Source organism: Delphinapterus leucas, chromosome 1 (assembly GCF_059928025.1).
Source record: "Delphinapterus leucas isolate spDelLeu-1000000601 "Yukka" chromosome 1, BTC_Dleu_Yukka2, whole genome shotgun sequence".
NCBI lineage: Eukaryota > Metazoa > Chordata > Mammalia > Artiodactyla > Monodontidae > Delphinapterus > Delphinapterus leucas.
In genome coordinates, this window is record NC_143129.1 from 130017479 (window position 1) to 130038051 (window position 20573).

The window sequence follows — 20573 nt, forward strand, 5'->3', positions numbered from 1 at the left end:
CCACATACCCCAAATTAAAAAGTTTAACATTCTACAGAATTCCTTCTGAAGAACAATTCTGAAATATAAATATGTACATTATTTAAACAAAGGAAAACCCAAGGTTTCAGCTATAACTCATTCTCTCATTTTAAAAACTACTCAGGCTCACTGAATCAACTGTCTGTCCAAACGAGTATTAACTCTGAATTATGTTCACTGGGTCAGAATCACTGACCAATATTTAGCATTAAGTGAACAACAGCCCATAAAGTTCGATATCAAATTAACAGAGATGAATATTTTTGTTACTTTCCAAAGAATTCAAACATTTGTTTTTTATAAAGAGATTAACCTATATACAAAATACATCAAGTGGGCAGTTTGTCTTGATTTAAGTGCCCAAAGAACGACGACGCTGGCACAATTTAAGGAAAAAGAAAAAAAAAAAACAAGATTAGAAGCGTCTCCTAATCCCCAAAAACCTGGCCCTGCCTCTCTGCATTATTAATAGGCCTAATGCACAGATTGCTTGCATAAGTAAACGCAATAGCCAACCTCAACTAAAGCAGACTAGCCCAGGGAAGCATGAACAAGGGCCTGCAGGAAATGCTGTGCGTCAGGCCCAGGATGAGGAGGAGTTAGCAAAAACCGTGATGGTGGACGATACTCACTCAGGCGGGAAGAGGCGCAGTTCGTCGATCTTCCCTAGGAAACCGAAGAGGGTCCGCATCTGCTCAGAGCTAGCGCTCGGGGAGACATTAGTCACCTGGATTACCTCGGTGCCGCCGCCTCCGCCGCCGCCGCCGCCCCCCGGCCCGCCGCTGGGGCCCGGGCCAGCAGTGCTGGGGACGATGGTAGTGTTGCTCATGGCGCTGCTCGCGTACTCGCTCCTGCTTTAACACATCAAACACACAACAAACAGTGAGAGGGAGGGGGAAGAGGAACCGGTTCGCCGGAGAGGGGACAGTACGGTGTCCGAAGCTGCAGCCGCTGCTGCCGTCGCCGCCGTTTCTCCGCCCCGCCGGTCGCCGCGGGGAACGAAGAGGCCGCGCGAGCTCGACACCACGAGAAAACAAACGGCCGCCCCCACCTCGTTCCAACCACCTTACTCTCGGCCCGAGCTCCCCACAATGCCTTGCGGCGCAAGGGCGCGTCACCATCGGCTCCGCCCCGTGCCGGCCCAGCAAGCCTCACTCACAGCCGGAGAAACTCGAGGGACCGCGGTCTCGTGAAAGGAGTCATCTCCATCCCTCTCTGCTCCCTTTTTTTTTTTAAAGACAAGAAAAGTGGAAGGCGTTAACTTTTTTTTTTTTAAAGCAAGCCTCCACTCCCCGGCAAAAAACTGCATGCACACTTTAGCAACTATTCTTATTAAAAATGCCCACGATATTTATTTCTTTGTACAGAGTATCTTCTAGAGATCTGTCCAGTTACTAATGAAATTTACACCCTAGCTATCAAGATTTTCCTCCCTACCACTATAAAATTTTCTAAATCTTTACACACATCTTTGTAACACTGAATTTGTGACGAATTTGCTTTCCCACTAAAATCTTAAAATATATTTTAATGTTACACTCACTAGTGCTTTATAAGCTAATTTCACAAATTCACTTTTACACTTGATCTTAGTCAAAAGGCCTAGAAGCGATACAAATTCATTTTAAAGAACATTTTACAGTACCTAAATATGTACAAGTATGTGATCTAAAATTTCTACAGAAAAACCTGCTTTACATGCATATTCTTGCTTAAAATAATTTTGAAGCTTTTGATCATAAAAAGATCCTTGCCTAATTTTTCAACCTCATGTGAATTATTCTCCCACTTTCATCCAGTGTTATCCAATGACTTGCAGTTCCCAAACCTGACAAAATCTTTTATTTCAGTGCCTTTACACAAATTATTAATGACCTCCCTCATTTTATCTTAACTGCTATCCCCCATAGGGCCTTCCTTGCCTCACTGACACAACTGCAAGCAGAGTTAGGGTTTCCTTCTCGCCACTCAACAACAGAGGTACATATATTTGTTATACTGACACGTCCCCCACAAAGCTCTGAGTTTTCTGGGTCAGTTTAGGACCTAGCACAATGTCTGTTACATAGTCAATGCCCAATAAATGTGTTGAACACATGCACAAATATGTCTTAATGACTGTCATTTATTCTAAGACAATTGTTAAAAAATTTACTTGATCCTAAATATTTCTGGAGGCCAAAATCTGAGGACTTATACAATATTTTCTTTAGTAAATACTTCTATGGAATAATGCAACTGAGAGTGTAATTTGTTAGAGATTAGAAACTAAAGTTACTGAGAGCCAATTGGCTAGGTTTTCTTACTAGTTACGTCATTTCTGCTAGTTCTCATACAAAGGGATGGGTAGGTTGAATATACGCCTAGCAAAATTACAAATTACAATTAACTGCATGTCATTCATAAATGTGTACCTGTGAATATAAAAGATGCCAGATAATTAATTTTCTTATTTTGAATCAGACATATGTAACTGTCAAATACAGATTCTTAACAGTTTGATAAAGTTAATTAGTATATCAGTACCCACAAAATGAAGGCCGCCACAGTAGCCCAGCCCACGTAACAAATCTAAACCTAAGTCAGCCAGCACTTACAGGAAACACCTGTCAAGGAAACCTAACAGCAAATCGCAATCTTCCAACTCAGTTTTAGCTAGATTACCGTGCCCTAGAAAATAGGACCTGCTAGCCTTATGAAGAAATTCTCCACCTCTTGGCCAATGCTTCTTCTAATTCTTTATAAAACTCCCTCTTGCCCAAAATCCCTTGTGAAGAGTGCTCCATGCTTGCCAGGCACTGTACTCTCCCAATCCATGGATTGTTTTCCTTTGAATAAATGGCATCAAACACCTTACTAAATTGTTTCAGTTTTGTCACATGATACATTTAACTCTTATTAGAAGTGGCTATGATGTTCTATGACAAAAGGGCAAATAATACAGGGGCAGGGTTCATGCCTGTCTTTTTTTTTTTTTAATGTTAACATCTTTTTATTCTCTGTGGTGGATACACAGAAATCTTTTCTATTATTCCACACTTTTCTGTATGTTTGACATATTACATAATTAAAATTACAAATTCAAGCCAAAGAAAAACATAGTTCTGTGATAAGATAAATCTTTTAAGTCCTCAGAAACCAGGTTATACATAAAAACTTACTGAACACACAAATAGATGGTGCTTCCATATGGAGAAACAGTGGCAAAAAAAAATCGTTCTAATAAGGAGGATTTCTGAATATTTTACTTTCAAATCATCTAGCAGCTAAAAAAAAAAATACTGGACTTACAGCCAGAAGACTGGCTTAAAATAAAATACTACCTTGTTATTAATTAAGTGTGATTTGAGGAAATTTCACTTCACTTCTAAGAACCTACTTCAGTCAGAAGCTGAGTGAGGAGCTGAATCATAATTTTGAAGATCCTTTTAGGTCTAATAAATAGATTAAATAACTAGGTAACTACCTTGTGTTATTATTGTCTGTTTCCCATAGAAATGAAATAGCTAAAGGCAAATAACTAATATATGAAAGCAAATAAATATATCCAATCTACACTAGTATTAAATCACTTTAGGTTTATTTAGGCTCCCAATTGAACAAGACTATAAAAAGTACAGAACCTGGACACAAGTATCATGCCTGTCTTATTTACTTTAACCCCAGTATCATGAAAATGTTAAAAAAAAAAAGCCTCACAAATTCCTTCAAATATTATTATGCCCCTGCTATGTTTCAGGATTTTCCTAGCCCCTAGAAATACAGCAGAGAAAAAAGATAGGCAATGTTCCTGATCTCATGAAACGCCAGGTTCGGTATGGCAAACTCTCAATACAAAAACAAAGACGTAAGGGAGTAATGTGCTGTGATGAAAATAAACCAGGATAGGAGATGGGGGAGAAGGTGTTATCTGAGCTGAAACTTTATTAAAAGGAAGAAGCAAAGCAATCCAAGCAGAGGAAATAGCAAATTAGAAAGGTACTCAGGGTGAGAACAAGTTTGAAGCTTTCAAGGAAAGTAGGAAGACCATTTTCTTTGTTGATTAAAAGCTTTACAGTTTATATTTCAGAGAGAGACTTATAAGAAAATCCTGTATCATGTGGAAAGTGAAGTGAAAGAAGCATGCACAGGGAAGAGCCACCTGCTCATTTTTGGGAGTGGGTTTGGGAAGGCTTCCAGTTATATTTGAATGAAAATTATTACCAATCTCACTAATGGTTGATGCTATTTCCAAAGCAAAAAGTAACCTGTCATTTTGGCCTCTTTAATCATATTATGGCCTATTAGTCATGTTTGGCCCATACATGCATATTATAGTGCATAATTTCTGATAGGCTTTTGAAATATGAAACATAAGACTCCCGATAGTAGTGCCCTATTGCTCACAGGTGGGGAACTGCTACTACCACCACACTGCTAAGAAAAATTTAAAGAGGTGCTTGATATTGGAAAGAAAGTCTCTCAAAGAATATTAGAGAATAATACTTTATGCAAATCCTCAAAACAGTACCAATCCTATCAGTCATAATGAACAAGCTTTAGTTCTTTCTAGTATCAAGGTTCTAAAAGATCTCATGTATAAAAGAATGAAACTACACCCCTATCTTATACCACTCACAAAAATTAATTTGAAATGGACTAAAGACTTAAATGTAACACCTGAAACAATAAAACTCCTAGAAGAAAACATAGGAAAAACGTTCCCTGATGTAGGACTTGGGAACGATATTTTGAAAGTGGAAAGCATAAGCAACAAAATTAAAAATAAACAAGTGGGACTACATCAAACTAAAAAGCTTCTGTACAGCAAAGAAAACCATCAATAAAACGAAAAGACAACCTATGGAATAGGAGAAAATATGTACAAACCATATATCTGATAAGGGGTTAATAACTAAAATATACAGGGAACGCCAAAACACCTCACATCTGTTCGAATGACTAGCATCAAAAAGGCAAGAGATAACAAAAGTTGAGGAGCACGTGGAGAAAAGGGAACCCTTGGGCACTACTGGTAGGAATGTAAATTGGTGCAGCCACTATGGAAACAGAAACACCATGTTGAGATGTCTGTATCCCCATGTTCATAGCAGCATTATATACAATAGCCAAGACATGGAAAGTGTCCATCGATGGATGAATAGATAAAGAAGTTATATCTAAAAAACAAAGAAACAAAACCAAACTCACAGAAAAAGAGATCAGATATGTGGTTATCAGAGGTGGGGGTGAAGGGAGGGAGAATGAGAAGAAGGTGGTCAAGTGGTACAAACTTCCAGTTATAAGATAAATAAGTACTTGCGATATAATGTATGACATAAGTATACTTAACAATGCTGGATGATATATATGAAAGTTTCTGAGAGAATAAATTCTAATCATTCTCATCACAAGGAAAAAGTTTTTTTTCTTTTTCTTTTATTTTCTATCTATATGTGATGATGGATATTAACTAATTTTGTTGTAATCATTTCAAGATATAGGTAATTAAAATTGTGATGCTGTACACTTAAAACATATAGTGCTGTATGTCAATTATATCTCAATAAAACTGGGAAAAAGAACAATTGCAATAAAGATATTTCTAAGGAAAAGAAAAAGACCTCATGTATTTAAATGGAAATTCTTTAATTAAAAGATAGAATAGCCACAGGTATGTACAATAACTCTACCCACTGGACACCATGTTCCCAGTTGGGTAAGTCAACTTACCTGTTACTGTTAGCCACCTTTGTTCACACTACTGGAAAAGATTGTAGAGTCCTCTACATCAGGGGTTCCCAATCCCCTGGCCACACGGCTACGGGTTCATGGCCTCTTAGGAACCGGGTCACACAGCAGGAGGTGAGCAGCAGGCAAGGGAGCGAAGCTTCATCTGTATTTACAGCCGCTCCCCGTTGTTTGTTGTTCGCATCACCACCTGAGCCCCGTCTCCTGTCAGATCAGCAACGGCATTAGATTCTCATAGGAGTGCAAACCCTACTGTGAACTGCGCATGCGAAGGATCTAGGTTGCATGTTCCTTATGAGAATCTAATGCCTGATGATCTGAGGTGGAGCTGAGGCAGTGATGCTAGCACTGGGGAGTGGCTGCAAATACAGATTATCATTAGCAGAGAGGTTTGACTGCACAGAGACCATAATAAGTCAATTGCTTGCATACTCATATCAAAACCCTATCAGTCAGTGGCAAGTGACAATTAAGCTGCATCTTACAGAGTAGACTGGACATAAGCAACACACTTCAGGTGTCACTGTCTCCCACTACCCCCAGATGGGACCACCCAGTTGCAGGAAAACCAGCTCAGGGGTCCTGAGCTCAGGGGTCCTGATTCTGCATTATGGTGAGTTGTATAATTATTTCCTTATATATTACAATGTAATAATACTAAAGTGCACAATAAATGTAGTGTGCTTGAATCATCCTGAAACCACCCCTCCCCCCCCCCGCCCCCACCCCTGGTCTGTGGAAAAATTGTCTTCCATGAAACCGGCCCCTGATGCCAAAAAGGTTGGGGACCGCTGCTGTAAATTGACACAATTTTGCAAATCTGCACAAGCAACAGGTCTTTTACCAAATTAGTTGTTAAGCAGCTCTTTCCCTCTACTAAATATACTCTTTGAGGACAGGGAAAGCAATGTATTCATCTCTGTGTTTCTGATATCCAACAATATTTTACTGGAACAAAGTAAGCATTTGACAAAAACTTACTGAGTATCATCTGTGTGCTAGAAGCTTTACAAATGCCTTACACAATCTACTCAACAAAGGCTTGGTGAATGAAGGCAGGAATGCATTTGTTAGATTTACAAGGAAGTTTGGTTGAGAAACTCTCAAAGTATTTGGCTATACATTTTCCCCCCATAGCTATAGAAAGCAGTAAGAAAAACATGGGAAATAAATCGCTGCTTACAAACCATAACTTAAAAAAAAACAAACTTACCTGCAGATCTGTTTTGTTTTTCTACTTCTACAAATTAGGTAATTGTATTTCTCTTCTATTTCTATTAATTGGATGATTCTATAATGATTAGTATCTACTTCAAAATCATAATTATAAATCCCACACTCCCTTTTCTGCTCCATCTAAAATGAAGGGGAGAGACTAAAGGATAAGTCAGCATTAGGGGGCTAATGGACAGAATGATGGACAGACACACACCAGAACAGAAAAAGTCTACTTACTTCCAAATACTTGTTTTGTTAACTTATATTGTCTGTCAATAGCAGAAATTCTGTATCTACATTTTAAAACTGACAGCACAGGGTCTGTGAACACCTTGAAACTGTGGGCAAAAATCTGTATTTTTCATTTTATTTTTCAAAGTTTGTTTTTATGATTAACAGAGAGAGAAAAGGAGTTTGAGCATTAGGATACTATTGCCTAAAGCCACATGCACAGTACTCTCAGCTGTGGTCCATACAACCACAATCAATTTATTTGTAACAGATTTATTGGCGTTTGGATTGAATAGGGTCAACAGAAATATTTGGAGGGGAAAGCTCCAGGTACTGACTACTCACTACTATCCTCTGTTATATGAGGTTTTTTTACTCTCAACTGAGAAAAGGCCATTTGAGGGACTGCTTCATAATCTTAAAAAAAAAAAAAAAAAAAGTGAAAAAAAATCCAGTACTTATATGTATCTTTATTCTAAGTAAATAGTTTCAAGCATTTTAATACTAGAGAGTTTTCCCTGATCAAGGAATTAGACATCTGTACAATTTGAGCTCTTTTTCCCCTTACGCTATAAAATTAACTTTCTCATCATGAAGGAAAATTATTTCTAAAGAGTCTTATGAAACTGGTAAAACCGAAAGTGTACTCAACTCAGTAATTTGAGGATCTACATTAACTGAATGCTTTTAAAATGTGCTTTAATCCTCACAACACTTAAAAGGTGCTACAGTGATTAAGAATGCAGGCCTAGAGTCAAACCAAAGGGGCTCTGCCACAATTAAGGTATTTGCAATCTTTGGCTCAATACTTTGTGCTTCAATTTCCTCATTTGAACAATGAGGATAATAATAATTTCCAACTCACTGGGTTGTTTTCTGGATGAAGTGAGAATACAAATGCTTAGAAAACATAAATATCAACTACTATTATTATCCCTAATCTACAATTTAAAAACTTTCAGTTTGAAAAATGTTTACCTCAACTGTGTTCCACTTTATACCATCACTCTATTTTAGGCTAGTATCTTGGACTATTACTACTTCATCATTTACGTGAAAGATATGAATCAAAAGAGTTAATTTATACAGTGAGAGGAGTTTCTTACTTAAGATCCCACATTTTAATATAGGCTTTTGGTGGCATATATTTTTCAAAAAAGATTATAAAATAATAAATGCAAAATGTAAAATATTAAAGCTATATGAGTGTAAAAAAGTAGAAGTCCCTCATTCCCATTCCCCTATGCATGTTCTCAACTACTGTAATAGGCAATGTGAACCTCAATATCCTTATGTGAAAAATGGAGATAACGATACCACTTAAAGTTTTTAAGATTAGAAACATTATGGATATGAAACACCTAGCACAGTGCCCAGGACATAGGTACTCAACAAACGCTTTATACCATTACAAGAATGTCTGTGTTCCACTTCCTCTTCTCTTCAACAGGTGAATAATAACAATAATACTTCTGGTCTAACCTTAGAGCATTACCGTCAAATGTGAAAATACTTCGTAAGTGGTAGTAAACATGTGAAGTATACTATTATTAGATGCTCTTTCTCCTTTAAGAGGCTGCTGCAATGGAAACATGATGACAGATTTTAGATTTTCATATTCATTTTGTTCCTAAAGCAGCACTTTACCAATAGCATGTGTAGATAGATGACAGCTAAACAAAACATTCCTTTTTTGATAAAACACAAATGCTTCATGGAAAACTCTTGCTAGGAAGGCTTCAATTACTTTTCCATATTTTTAGAGCAAGATTGCTATTCTAATTTTCAAAAGACAAACAACTCCAAATATGCTTGATCAATCTTAAAAGTACTGTGAAAAAAAAAAAAGTACTGTGACATGGGTCGGAGCAACAGACTATCAAATAACCAAAGCACCGATTAAAAAAAAGAAAAAGCAAAATATTAGTAAATACACAAAACAATCTGAATTTTTGATACACGCTAAAGCGAAAGGCCACAATGCTTTTTTCCTTCAATTTCCATCTCAGCCACTTTTAACTATGAACTGCAGTTAGTTTCAAGCCACAATTAGCTCATGGTGAAGTCTAAAGCACGTGGAGACATTGATCAAATAATTATTTTGAAGGAAGGAAGAGATAGTGGAAAGGTAACTTTTTAGGAAACAAGGAATCAAAAGAGAAGCAAAAAGGTCAGGAGCTCTATAATGGAAAAATATCAAAGCTTTATTAACGGCAGATAAATTTAGTGATGAGTGCAAAACATGTATCTCTACAAAGATGAAGAGCAAAAGCTCTGGGTTCACAGATTTGCACTGTGGAGACCAAGTATTTAAATGTTCACTAGTATTTCAACCCCCCCAATAATAGTACCCAAATCACTTAAGTATATGTAACTGTGATATTTTAAAGGATGGAAAAAAAAATGATGTAGAAAAAAAGTAGTGGACACTCTTGAAGGTATTGTGAAAGTTAAGCTAACATTTTTCTTAATTGCGAGTATAAATACTCCACCTCCAAATTTAACAAATTTTTAAATAAAAATCTATCAATTGTGAATGTCAACAAACTATAAAATTATTACTATTTCCCCCATATCAACTTCAGTTGGTACTAAGAATAAAGTCTCAGGGGCCATATCTTGTCTCATTAAAACTGTTGGGGACGTTTGCTTATACAGAACTTTTACCATGTATAATTATTTAATGTCTCTTTTTGAAGTATTGAGCAAATGGAGTTGCAAGCCAAATCCATTGGAATAAAAATGTTGGCAGGGGTGATATAAAGTCAAATTTTAAAATAGTGGATTTTGATTAAAATGATTTTTCTTTAAACAGATTTATTTGGTACTGGTTTTGTATCTGTTAACACAAAGAAAGAACAGTATTATGAAGTACATTCTCAGATTTGGTGCCCTAATTTTATCTCTGTATAACTTTACTACTTTAAACAAATTCATAAAACCTATACAATTGATGTTAAAATTAAGACTTGAAATCACACAACACATTAATCTTGGAAAAACGATCAAGAAAACAGCTATTAAATGTTAGAAGTAAGAATCACTAGGGATAATGGGAAATATTTTCAGCTGATTTTAGAAAAAGAAATAATACCATAAGTGCTTTTTATTTAGTGACATAAGCGACTGCTTTATAACCACCACCTATGTTTTAGCTTTTTTTAAGACTATAAACAAAAAAAACTAAAAGTAATTAAGATAAAGAAACTTAAAAAAAAAAAACTACTTCTTCCACTTCATGTGAAAAACATTAGCAATGTAAAAGCCTTTTTGTAAGAGGAAAGTAAAAATATTTTCCTAAAGCTAGTGGACTGTAATTCTTTTACACTGAAAGTAGAGAGAAACATTTATATCAAATATTAAACCTCCTAGTGCAAGCTCACTGCTTCCTAATTCAAAAGTAAGAAAGGGAAGCACAGGGAACATACAAAGGATGTACAAATGAATAATCTAAAATAAAATGCACCGTCTCCAGAAAAAATTACCACGCAAAGTTCCAATGACAACAAAATACAATTCAAAGCCACATTTGAAACTATGAATAAATATGCAAAATATGTACTACCTTCAAGGAAACAGCATGTTTTCTACTGACTACTTTTAAGTTGGCAGTTATAAGCCTAAATGGAAATCAAATGGGCAAAATGCAATTTTCAAAGGAAACTAAAGATGTGTAACAAGCACAATTAAAGTTGAATATTTAAAACACGACGAGTCCATGTGCAATATAATTTTGCTCTCAATTTTGATAATTCAAACCAACTTATTTACAGAGTAAGGACAAACAGAAAGAAAACTTTGAATAATAAGCGTATGAGAATGTAAAAATTTCAACTCAAAGAATACGTAATAAGCAATACATGTTAGGTCCAACAGCTCCAGTCAATAATGACAGTGTTAAAAAGTAGAATGTTCTCTCAAATAACGTTAGCATAAAACAGCAGTTCTCACAGATAAGGCAATGTTCTGAAAGGTGAACATTATATTGATTCAGTATAGGCTAAATCTAAATCTCCTATTTTACAGAAAAAGAAAACTTCCTAGAGATGTCTGCAATCACATTCACTTTGCTCCTGATGACATTAAAAAAAATTTTGCTCAAAAATTTGCACAAATTAATGCCATTTTCCTTTGCCACAATTTCTCAATTTGCCTCAATAAATTCATCTTACCAATTGTAGCTTTCAACTTTGAAAATATTTAACATGTAGCAATGTTCATAATAACACAGCCATGTTTTAAAATGTCTTATTAAATTTTAATGGTAGTGATAAGCTGCTCTATCTTACTTTGATAAGTCATGCTTTCCATTATGAAACAGAACAGCATTCTTTGGCCGATACAATTCTTAGGGTCAATGTATTTTTGGTTTCTTCACTTTCTGTTTTCATTTAGCAAATCTAGAAGAGTGAAACCTTCCATACTTTAATAAAATGAATATAATAAACAGTAGCTAGGCAAATTCTGTTACAAATGGCAGCTATGCAGTAGTCTCCAGCCCCTACAAAGGAGATATCCATTTCATATTATTTTAATAATCCATCTTTTTTTTAAAAGAAACAAATACTTTAGCTTCAATGCTCATGTTGAAAAAGGTTCGGATCTTTTGTTTTAATGCATTCTTTCGAAAGTAATACAATGAATATACAGTGTTAATTCCCACGAATATAACTATATATAACTACACTTTCTCATAAAGAAGCTCAATTAAGTTGATAAGCTTTCAGTTTGCATGAGTTTGAGATGAAACATGATTTTCCTGATTGCATGAGGTAATAATTTTCACCCTCACTTGCTACAGAGGTACAATACACAGTGTAATACAGATATATACTTGTAAAATTTTTATACATGTCAGTTTGTATCTATTGAAGTTTACCACAAGAGTGCAGTCACTTGGATTTTTCAGAATTACTCTGCCATTAATCAGGATATGCTTCTCTTATACAAAATGCAACCATGTTTCAACATAATACTATAATTAAATGTCAATAATGAAATATTTAACTTCAAGTAGAAGCACAATAAATCAAAAAACTGTATCTTCCTTATAATTAAAAAAATTGAACTAAAGAAGAATCTATTGTAGGGGGAGAGGTGGCTACTGTAAAATTTTACACTTGAGTAAATAATCCTCCAAATGTAGGCTGCTACATCCTACAAAAGAGAAAAAGTGTTTTCTCTAGTAAATAATTACCTTCTAAAACATAATTGAAGTCTCCCTAAAAATGGTTCAAAGACAAAAGTTGAAAATGGTGAAATAAAAGCCACTAGGGAAATCATAATGATTAATAAGAAAGGTTTTAGAGAGAGAGATCGATCTAGGTTCAAAGGCCTGGTCATACCACTTATAGAAACTTACGACTTTTGGCAAGTTTCTTAATCCTTTTTAGTCTTAATTTCTTCACCTGTAAAACTGATCCTTGTGCTAAATAAGAGATAGTAAAAGAGGTATTATCAGCACTGAGCCTGATACTTAGGGCCCAATAAGGTAACTATAATGATTATTGTCAAGACAAACTTGGGTCGGGGGGTGTTTATTAGCGCCCTTGCAAAAACTTCTATGTTCCTTGCTTTAAAACCCACTCTGTTTGTTTGATAGTGTAATTACTGGTAGTTTTCTGCTGTTCACTTTCAATGCAAAGGACTCCATAGAATTAAGAAGAAAAATAATCGAGGGGGTCAGGATTTAGAAACCTAATTTTACGGCTGGCAAGAACGTGGACTCAGGCAAAACTGTGTGCGCTGCAGAATTTGTTAGCTGGCCGTCATATTACCTTTTAATTATCCTAATGATCCCCAGCCGAGCTGATGGGGGGTTAAAAGGATATCTCCGGGGGAAGGCTTTTTAAAACAAAATTACTTTAGGCAAAAGAAAAGTCTAGCACCCAGGACAATACTAAAGAGGATGAGTTATTAATTACTTATTGAATGACTCACTAAAGCTGTATATTTCAGGCAGAAACTAACTGTCCAAGATATACGACTTACTACACAAAATTTTCATCTTCCATTCTGAACTGGATGGAATCCGTTTCCTCACCAAGCTCTCAATATTTAAAACTTCATCTTCGCTTAATTATTTAAAAAAACCCGAATGAGATAGGAATGATTAACCCTACATTAATGAAAAAGGAGTGAGCTTTAAAAGCTGTCAAGTAAACTGTCTAAAGTTACACAGTTTGTAAGCTACAGAAGGACCTGGGATTCGAACTCGTAGCTCTCGGGCTCCGAAATCTAAGCTTTTCTCGCTACACTCAAGCTTGCGCTTCCACTTGGCTTCCCTAAACCGTCCGGTAGAGAGAACATTCATTATGAAGCTTTTCTTTTTCTTTTTTCTTTTTTTGTGTTTCCTTCTCTGTTGCCAACCCTTCCATTTCACACTACCTCCTATGTTGGGCTACGAATTCCATACAACAACAGTCGAGGTGCACTAAGGCTAGGAGTCGGAGTACAGACCCAAAGAACAGAAATTGGTTTTACTTCCTACGCGGAATGGAGGTCTGGCGCCAGCACCAAAAGCGACAAACAGGCAGGGGTCCAGAGAGGCTGCAGACCGCGCCCAGGTCTCAAGTTTTAGTCAAGGCCCACGTTCCGGCCAGGCGAGGGGAGCAGAGAAGGTTATCCTTTCTTGACACCCTCGCCGCCGCGGGAGCACAGAAGAGAAGGTTGGAGTCTCAGTAATAGTGCCCACAATAAATTCAAACCCCCTCTTCAGCCCGTTAAACGCACTTACTTGAGCGAAGTAATTTCCAAGACACAAGGCCGGCACCGGCAACGGGAAGGGCCCCTCGGTCCTCCTGCCCCAGACGCTAGTGGTGACGACATCCGAGCCGCGCCGCCGAGAGCGAAGGCCCGGCGCACGGAGCGCGCGCTCCCGACAGGGGCTGGGCGGCTCCGCGGCGCCACCTTTAAGCGTCACTGGTGGGGCTCTGCTTTTGAACACCGGGTTTGAACATGTCGCGGCTGAAGGGAGCAGCTGGGCGGGATCCCCGAGCGGGGTTCCGAGCTGAGAGGAGAGACCGCGGTGCTTCCGTACCCCAGGGGCTATTAAAGGCGGCGAGGAAGAGCGGGCAGTTAAACCTGTCGGGCCGCAACCTCAGTGAAGGTAAGATCCAGAGGTACGACCCGATTGTGCGACCTGGCAGAAAGCGCTTGCCCCACGTAGCCTCCCTTTCCTCTGGCCTGGGTTTGGCCGCCTTTTGCCCAGACTCCTAGCCAGGATCCCGGTGCTCGAATTCAGGCACATAACATTTCCACTGGTTAGGTCAGCTCGTTCGGTTCCTCCTTTCGCTCCAGGAGTGTCTGGTGCAGCGAATGTGCTGGGAATACGGTCAAAATTTAAACGGGGCGCTTTCTGGGATTCCTACATTCTATGGAATAACAACATAATGTTTGACTAAATTAGCTCAAGTGATGGGCACATGCTTTGTTTCTTTGGCCCTCTGTTCCTCCTCTTAATTTAATCACTTAGGGCAGTTATCAGCGCTAAAATTCTGTATTTTATCTGCTCCTTTGTGAACTTAGAGTGAATGTCACTGTTCTCTATCAAGACCATTTTCTGTGTGCAACTGGACAGGAGGAAATACAAGGAATAATGAACATTATCCTAAATTGAAGATCAAGATGGACGCCATACTGAGTGAATTTGGGGCCATCCTGAAAGTCTAGTAAAGATAAAAAGCACAAATCTGGACACCATGAACGAATAATAGCCAGATGCTCTTCTGATTTTCTGTTGTATACGGGAGGGAGTGGGAAGTGGGGAGAGAGAGATTATGGCATTCCTCCTGTTTTCCTCTACTTATATTTAGGTTTAAGGCCACCTGGGATTAAAAGCTTCCATTTCCTTGTAATGATTGCTTTTTTTATTGTGCCATGTATAGAGTTGACCATTCAAGCAAATACTTGCTGAATGAATGAAAGGGTATATGACAAAATCTCTGCTCTACCTAGAAAAGCTTTTAATCAATGGGGACATTAGTATTGTAAAACTACAGATGTGCATATACACTTGCTTTTTCCAAAGCCTGGAACTTTCTACATGATACCTGACTAGGGTTCACTCTGCTTCCTGTAGGACTCTGCTCAGATAGGCCCTTCCTAACTACCCTGTCTAAATACCATTGCTAACATGTATTCTCTGTTTTTTAATAGCATTTATTACTATCAGAATTTATATTATGTATTTGTTTATTGTCTTCTCTCCTCTGCTAGAGTATTAGTTGTATGTGGTCAAGAAGCTTTGTTTTATTAATTGTTGTGTCCCTAACACTCAAAATAGTGCTTAGTACATAGTAGATTCTTATTAAACATTTGTGGAAGGAATAAGTAAATGAATGAGTACTTCCAAATACTAAGTGTGTGCTGGAATGTACTTATTGATTGGATCCAGATGGTTTAGTCTATTAAAGTTTCAGGGAGGAAATGAATTTTGACTCCTAGCTTCATGATGACATGGATCAGGGCTGTTTAGGTCATTATTGTATAAACAGAGCCTAACATAATATCTGGCACATACTAGGTACTCAGCAAATTATGTTGAAGGTACAATATTTCATAGGAGACAAAAGATGTAAATGGGAGAGGCACATGGTATCTATAGCTTATATATAAAAAAGGAATTCTTGTTATCATAATATAAAAGGTTTTTCTTTATCTAGTTGTAGCCTTCAACTTCATCTCTTGTCTTTCAGCCTTTGATATCCAAACTGCGGTAATTCTGAACTATTTGTAGTCCAGTATGGGGCCATGCTTCTTATTTCCATATCTTTGCTCATGTAACTTTGAGATGCTTAATCTCCCGGTGTTTTATTTTCTCATTTATAATGTGATAGTAGGAATAGAACCTACTAAGGTTTAAATGAGATAATACACATAAAAGTACATGGTAAAAAGTACATGGTAAAAATTGGCCATTGCTATTATTATTGCAATAGCCTCCTAAATGGTTTCCTGAATTTCTTGTCTTAAATCTCACCCTCTAAATCAGTGCCATTACCAAGAATTATCTTTCCAAAACAAAGATCTTACTATGTCATTCACATTTAATGACTCCCAGTAGCCCACAAGATTCAGCATAAAGTTCTTAGTACAACAAACAAAAAAAGTCTTTTGAAATCTTGCCCCTAAGCGTCTACAATAAAGCCTCCTGTCTCTTTTCGGAATCCTATACTTTAACAGCAACAACAATAGCAAATCGTTTTTCCCCCCAACAACCGTACTTTAAGGTTGTTTTAGAACAGTTTTAGGATTCCAGAAAGTTGAACAGACAGTACAGAGAGTTCTCGTATACCCTCTCTCCCCAGCTCATAGTTGCCCCTATTATTAACATCTTGCATTATGTAGTACATTTGTCACAATTGATCAGCCAATATTGATATATAATTATTAATTAAAGTCCATTATTTACATTACTGTTCACTCTTAGTCTTATACAGTTCTATGAGTTTTGACAAATGCATGATGTCATGTGTCTACCATTCCAGTATCATATAGAATATTTTCACTGCCCTAAAAATCACCTGAGCCCTACCTGTTTATTCCTTACCCTGCTTCTCCAGAAGCCCTGGCAGCCACTCATCTTTCTTTTTTTTTAATAAATTTATTTATTTATTTATTTATGAGTGTGTTGGGTCTTCGATGCTGCACGTGGGCTTTCTCTAGTTGTGGAGAGCGGGGGCTACTCTTCGTTGTGATGTGAGGGCTTCTTATTGCGGTGGCTTCTCTTGTTGTGGAGCATAGGCTCTAGGTGCGTGGGCTTCAGTAGTTGTGGCTCGCAGGCTCTAGAGCTGAGGCTCAGTAGTTGTGGTGCATGGGCTTAGTTGCTCCGCGGCATGTGGGCTCTTCCTGGGCAGGGCTCGAACCCGTATCCCCTGCATTGGCAGGCGGATTCTTAACCACTGCGCCACCAGGGAAGTCCCAGCCTCTCATCTTTTTACTCTTTCTATCGTTTTGCCTTTTCCAACACATCATATAATTGGAATCATACAGTATGTAGCTTTTTCAGACTGCCCTTTTTCACTAAGTAATGTGCATTTAGGGTTCCTCCATGTCTTTCCATGGCTTGATAGCTCATTTCATTTAACACTGAATGATATTCTATGGTACGGATGTACCATTTTATTTATCCATTCACCTTTCGAAGGACATTTTGGTTGCTTCCAGTTTTTGGCAATTATGAATGAAGCTGCTCTTTGTGTTCAGGTTTTTGCGTGGACATAAATTTTCAATTCATTTGGGTAAAAACCTAGGAGTGCCTTTGTTTTGCTTTTTGGAGCTTTCTGGATATTTTTTTCCTTGAATATTTTTGATCTGCAGTTGGTTGAATATGCACATGCGGAACCCAAGGATACAGAGGGCGGATTGTATACTCCAGGTCTTTCTTTCGTCCTTTATATTTATATGATTATATAAATGTATTTGTAAAGTGCAGTCATGTCCATTGTTTCTAAATTGGAAAAATAGAACCTAGCCTTTAATTTTGCAGTATACAACAAAAAGCAGTTAAAATTCTGTTGATTCTTTTTTTTAAGAGCAAATGTGGATTTTTATTTTGAAGGAAATCATAATACATTTTTTAAAAATTTAAAGCTAACAAAAAATTTAAAGCTAACGAATAACAAAAACATTCCAATTTTCAGAAAGAACAATATATATTTTTTACTAACTACCTAACAGCTATATACAGTGCATGATTTCTATAATGCTTTATTTCCTACATTTTTTTTACATCTTTATTGGAGTATAATTGCTATACAACGGTGTATTAGTTTCTGCTTTATAACAAAGTGAATCAGTTATACATATACATATGTTCCGATATCCCTTCCCTCTTGCATCTCCCTCCCTCCCACCCTCCCTATCCCACCCCTCTATGTGGTAACAAAGCACCGAGCTGATCTCTCTGTGCTATGCGGCTGCTTCCCACTAGCTATCTACCTTACGTTTGGTAGTGTATATATGTCCATGCCACTCTCTCACTTTGTCACAGCTTACCCTTCCCCCTCCCCATATCCTCAAGTCCATTCTCTACTAGGCCTGTGTCTTTATTCCTGTCTTACCCCTAGGTTCTTCGTGACATTTTTTTTTTCTTAAATTCCATATATATGTGTTAGTATACAGTATTTGTCTTTCTCTTTCTGACTTACTTCACTCTGTATGACAGACTGTAGGTCCATCCACCTCATTACAAATAGCTCAATTTCGTTTCTTTTCATGGCTGAGTAATATTCCATTGTATATATGTGCCACATCTTCTTTATCCATTCATCCGATGATGGACACTTAGGTTGTTTCCATCTCTGGGCTATTGTAAATAGAGCTGCAATGAACATTTTGGTACATGACTCTTTTTGAATTTTGGTTTTCTCAGGGTATATGCCCAGTAGTGGGATTGCTGGGTCATATGGTAGTTCTATTTGTAGTTTTTTAAGGAACCTCGATACTGTTCTCCATAGTGGCTGTACCAATTCACATTCCCACCAGCAGTGCAAGAGTGTTCCCTTTTCTCCACACCCTCTCCAGCATTTATTGTTTCTAGATTTTTTGATGATGGCCATTCTGACTGGTGTGAGATGATATCTCATTGTAGTTTTGATTTGCATTTCTCTAATGATTAGTGATGTTGAGCATTCTTTCATGTGTTTGTTGGCAATCTGTATATCTTCTTTGGAGAAATGTCTATTCAGGTCTTCTGCCCATTTTTGGATTGGGTTGTTTGTTTTTTGGTTATTGAGCTGCTTATAAATTTTGGAGATTAATCCTTTGTCAGTTGCTTCATTTGCAAATATTTTCTCCCATTCTGAGGGTTGTCTTTTTGTCTTGTTTATGGTTTCCTTTGCTGTGCAAAAGCTTTGCAATTTCATTAGGTCCCATTTGTTTATTTTTGTTTTTATTTCCATTTCTCTAGGAGGTGGGTCAAAAAGGATCTTGCTGTGATTTATGTCATAGAGTGTTCTGCCTATGTTTTCCTCTAAGAGTTTGATAGTTTCTGGCCTTACATTTAGGTCTTTAATCCATTTTGAGCTTATTTTTGTGTATGGTGTTAGGGAGTGATCTAATCTTATTCTTTTACATGTAGCTGTCCAGTTTTCCCAGCACCACTTATTGAAGAGGCTGTCCTTTCTCCACTGTACATTCCTGCCTCCTTAATCAAAGATAAGGTGACCATATGTGTGTGGGTTTATCTCTGGGCTTTCTATCCTGTTCCATTGATCTATCATTCTGTTTTTATGCCAGTACCATACTGTCTTGATTACTGTAGCTTTGTAGTATATAGTCTGAAATCAGGGAGCCTGATTCCTCCAGCTCTGTTTTTCATCCTCAAGATTGCTTTGGCTATTCGGGGTCTTTTGTGTTTCCATACAAATTGTGAAATTTTTTGTTCTAGTTCTGTGAAAAATGCCAGTGGTAGTTTGATAAGGGAGTGCATTGAATCTGTAGATTGCTTTATGTAGTAGAGTCATTTTCACAATGTTCATTCTTCCAATCCAAGAACATGGTATATCTTTCCATCTATTTGTATCATCTTTAATTTCTTTCATCAGTGTCTTATAATTTTCTGCATACAGGTCTTTTGTCTCCTTAGGTAGGTTTATTCCTAGATATTTTATTCTTTTTGTTGCAGTGGTAAATGGGAGTGTTTTCTTGTTTTCACTTTCAGATTTTTCATCATTAGTGTATAGGAATGCCGGAGATTTCTGTGCATTAATTTTGTATCCTGCTACTTTACCAAATTCATTGGTTAGCTCTCTTAGTTTACTGGTAGCATCTTTAGGATTCTCTATGTATAGTATCATGTCATCTGCAAACAGTGACAGCTTTACTTCTTCTTTTCCGATTTGGATTCCTTTTATTTCCTTTCCTTCTCTGATTGCTGTGGCTAAAACTTCCAAAACTATGTTGAATAAGAGTGGTGAGAGCGGGCAACCTTGTCTTGTTCCTGATCTTAGTGGAAATGGTTTCAGTTTTTCACCATTGAGGACGATGTTGGCTGTGGGTTTGTCATATATGGCCTTTATTATGTTGAGGAAAGTTCCCTCTATGCCTACTTTGTGAAGGGTTTTTATCATAAAAGGGTGTTGACTTTTGTCGAAAGCTTTCTCTGCATCTATTGAGATGATCATTTGGTTTTTCTCCTTCAGTTTGTTAATATGGTGTATCACGTTGATTGATTTGTGTATATTGAAGAATCCTTGCATTCCTGGAGTAAACCCCACTTGATCATGGTGTATGATCCTTTTATTGTGCTGTTGGATTCTGTTTGCTAGTATTTTGTTGAGGATTTTTGCATCTATGTTCATCAGTGATATTGGCCTGTAGTTTTCTTTCTTTGTGACATCCTTGTCTGGTTTTGGTATCAGGGTGATGGT

General features: G+C 37.3%; 2 protein-coding genes across 10 annotated transcripts in view; one reads left to right on the forward strand and one right to left on the reverse strand.

The window, feature by feature from the left end:
• SRSF11 (serine and arginine rich splicing factor 11) overlaps window positions 1–14030 on the reverse strand; it is a 55999-nt gene extending 41969 nt beyond the window's left edge. For 4 of the 9 annotated variants that reach the window (XM_089921077.1, XM_089921076.1, XM_089921066.1 and 1 more), the window contains exons 1-2: window positions 1181–1243; window positions 654–872 (exon numbers count right to left, since the gene is read on the reverse strand). In XM_089921077.1, the coding sequence (XP_089777203.1) occupies window positions 654–872; window positions 1181–1230 (269 nt within the window). In that variant the 5' untranslated portion in view covers window positions 1231–1243. Of the gene's footprint in view, window positions 1–653; window positions 876–1180; window positions 1314–5733; window positions 6451–13936 lie in introns of those variants that run through there. The other 5 variants (XM_089921086.1, XM_022581105.3, XM_089921093.1 and 2 more) reach the window with 5 other exon arrangements.
• A 96-nt stretch (window positions 14031–14126) lies between these two features.
• LRRC40 (leucine rich repeat containing 40) overlaps window positions 14127–20573 on the forward strand; it is a 57761-nt gene continuing 51314 nt past the window's right edge. Inside the window, exon 1 of the mRNA XM_022581122.3 lies at window positions 14127–14308. Coding sequence (XP_022436830.1) covers window positions 14158–14308 — 151 coding nt within the window. The 5' untranslated portion in view covers window positions 14127–14157. The remainder of the gene's footprint in view (window positions 14309–20573) is intronic.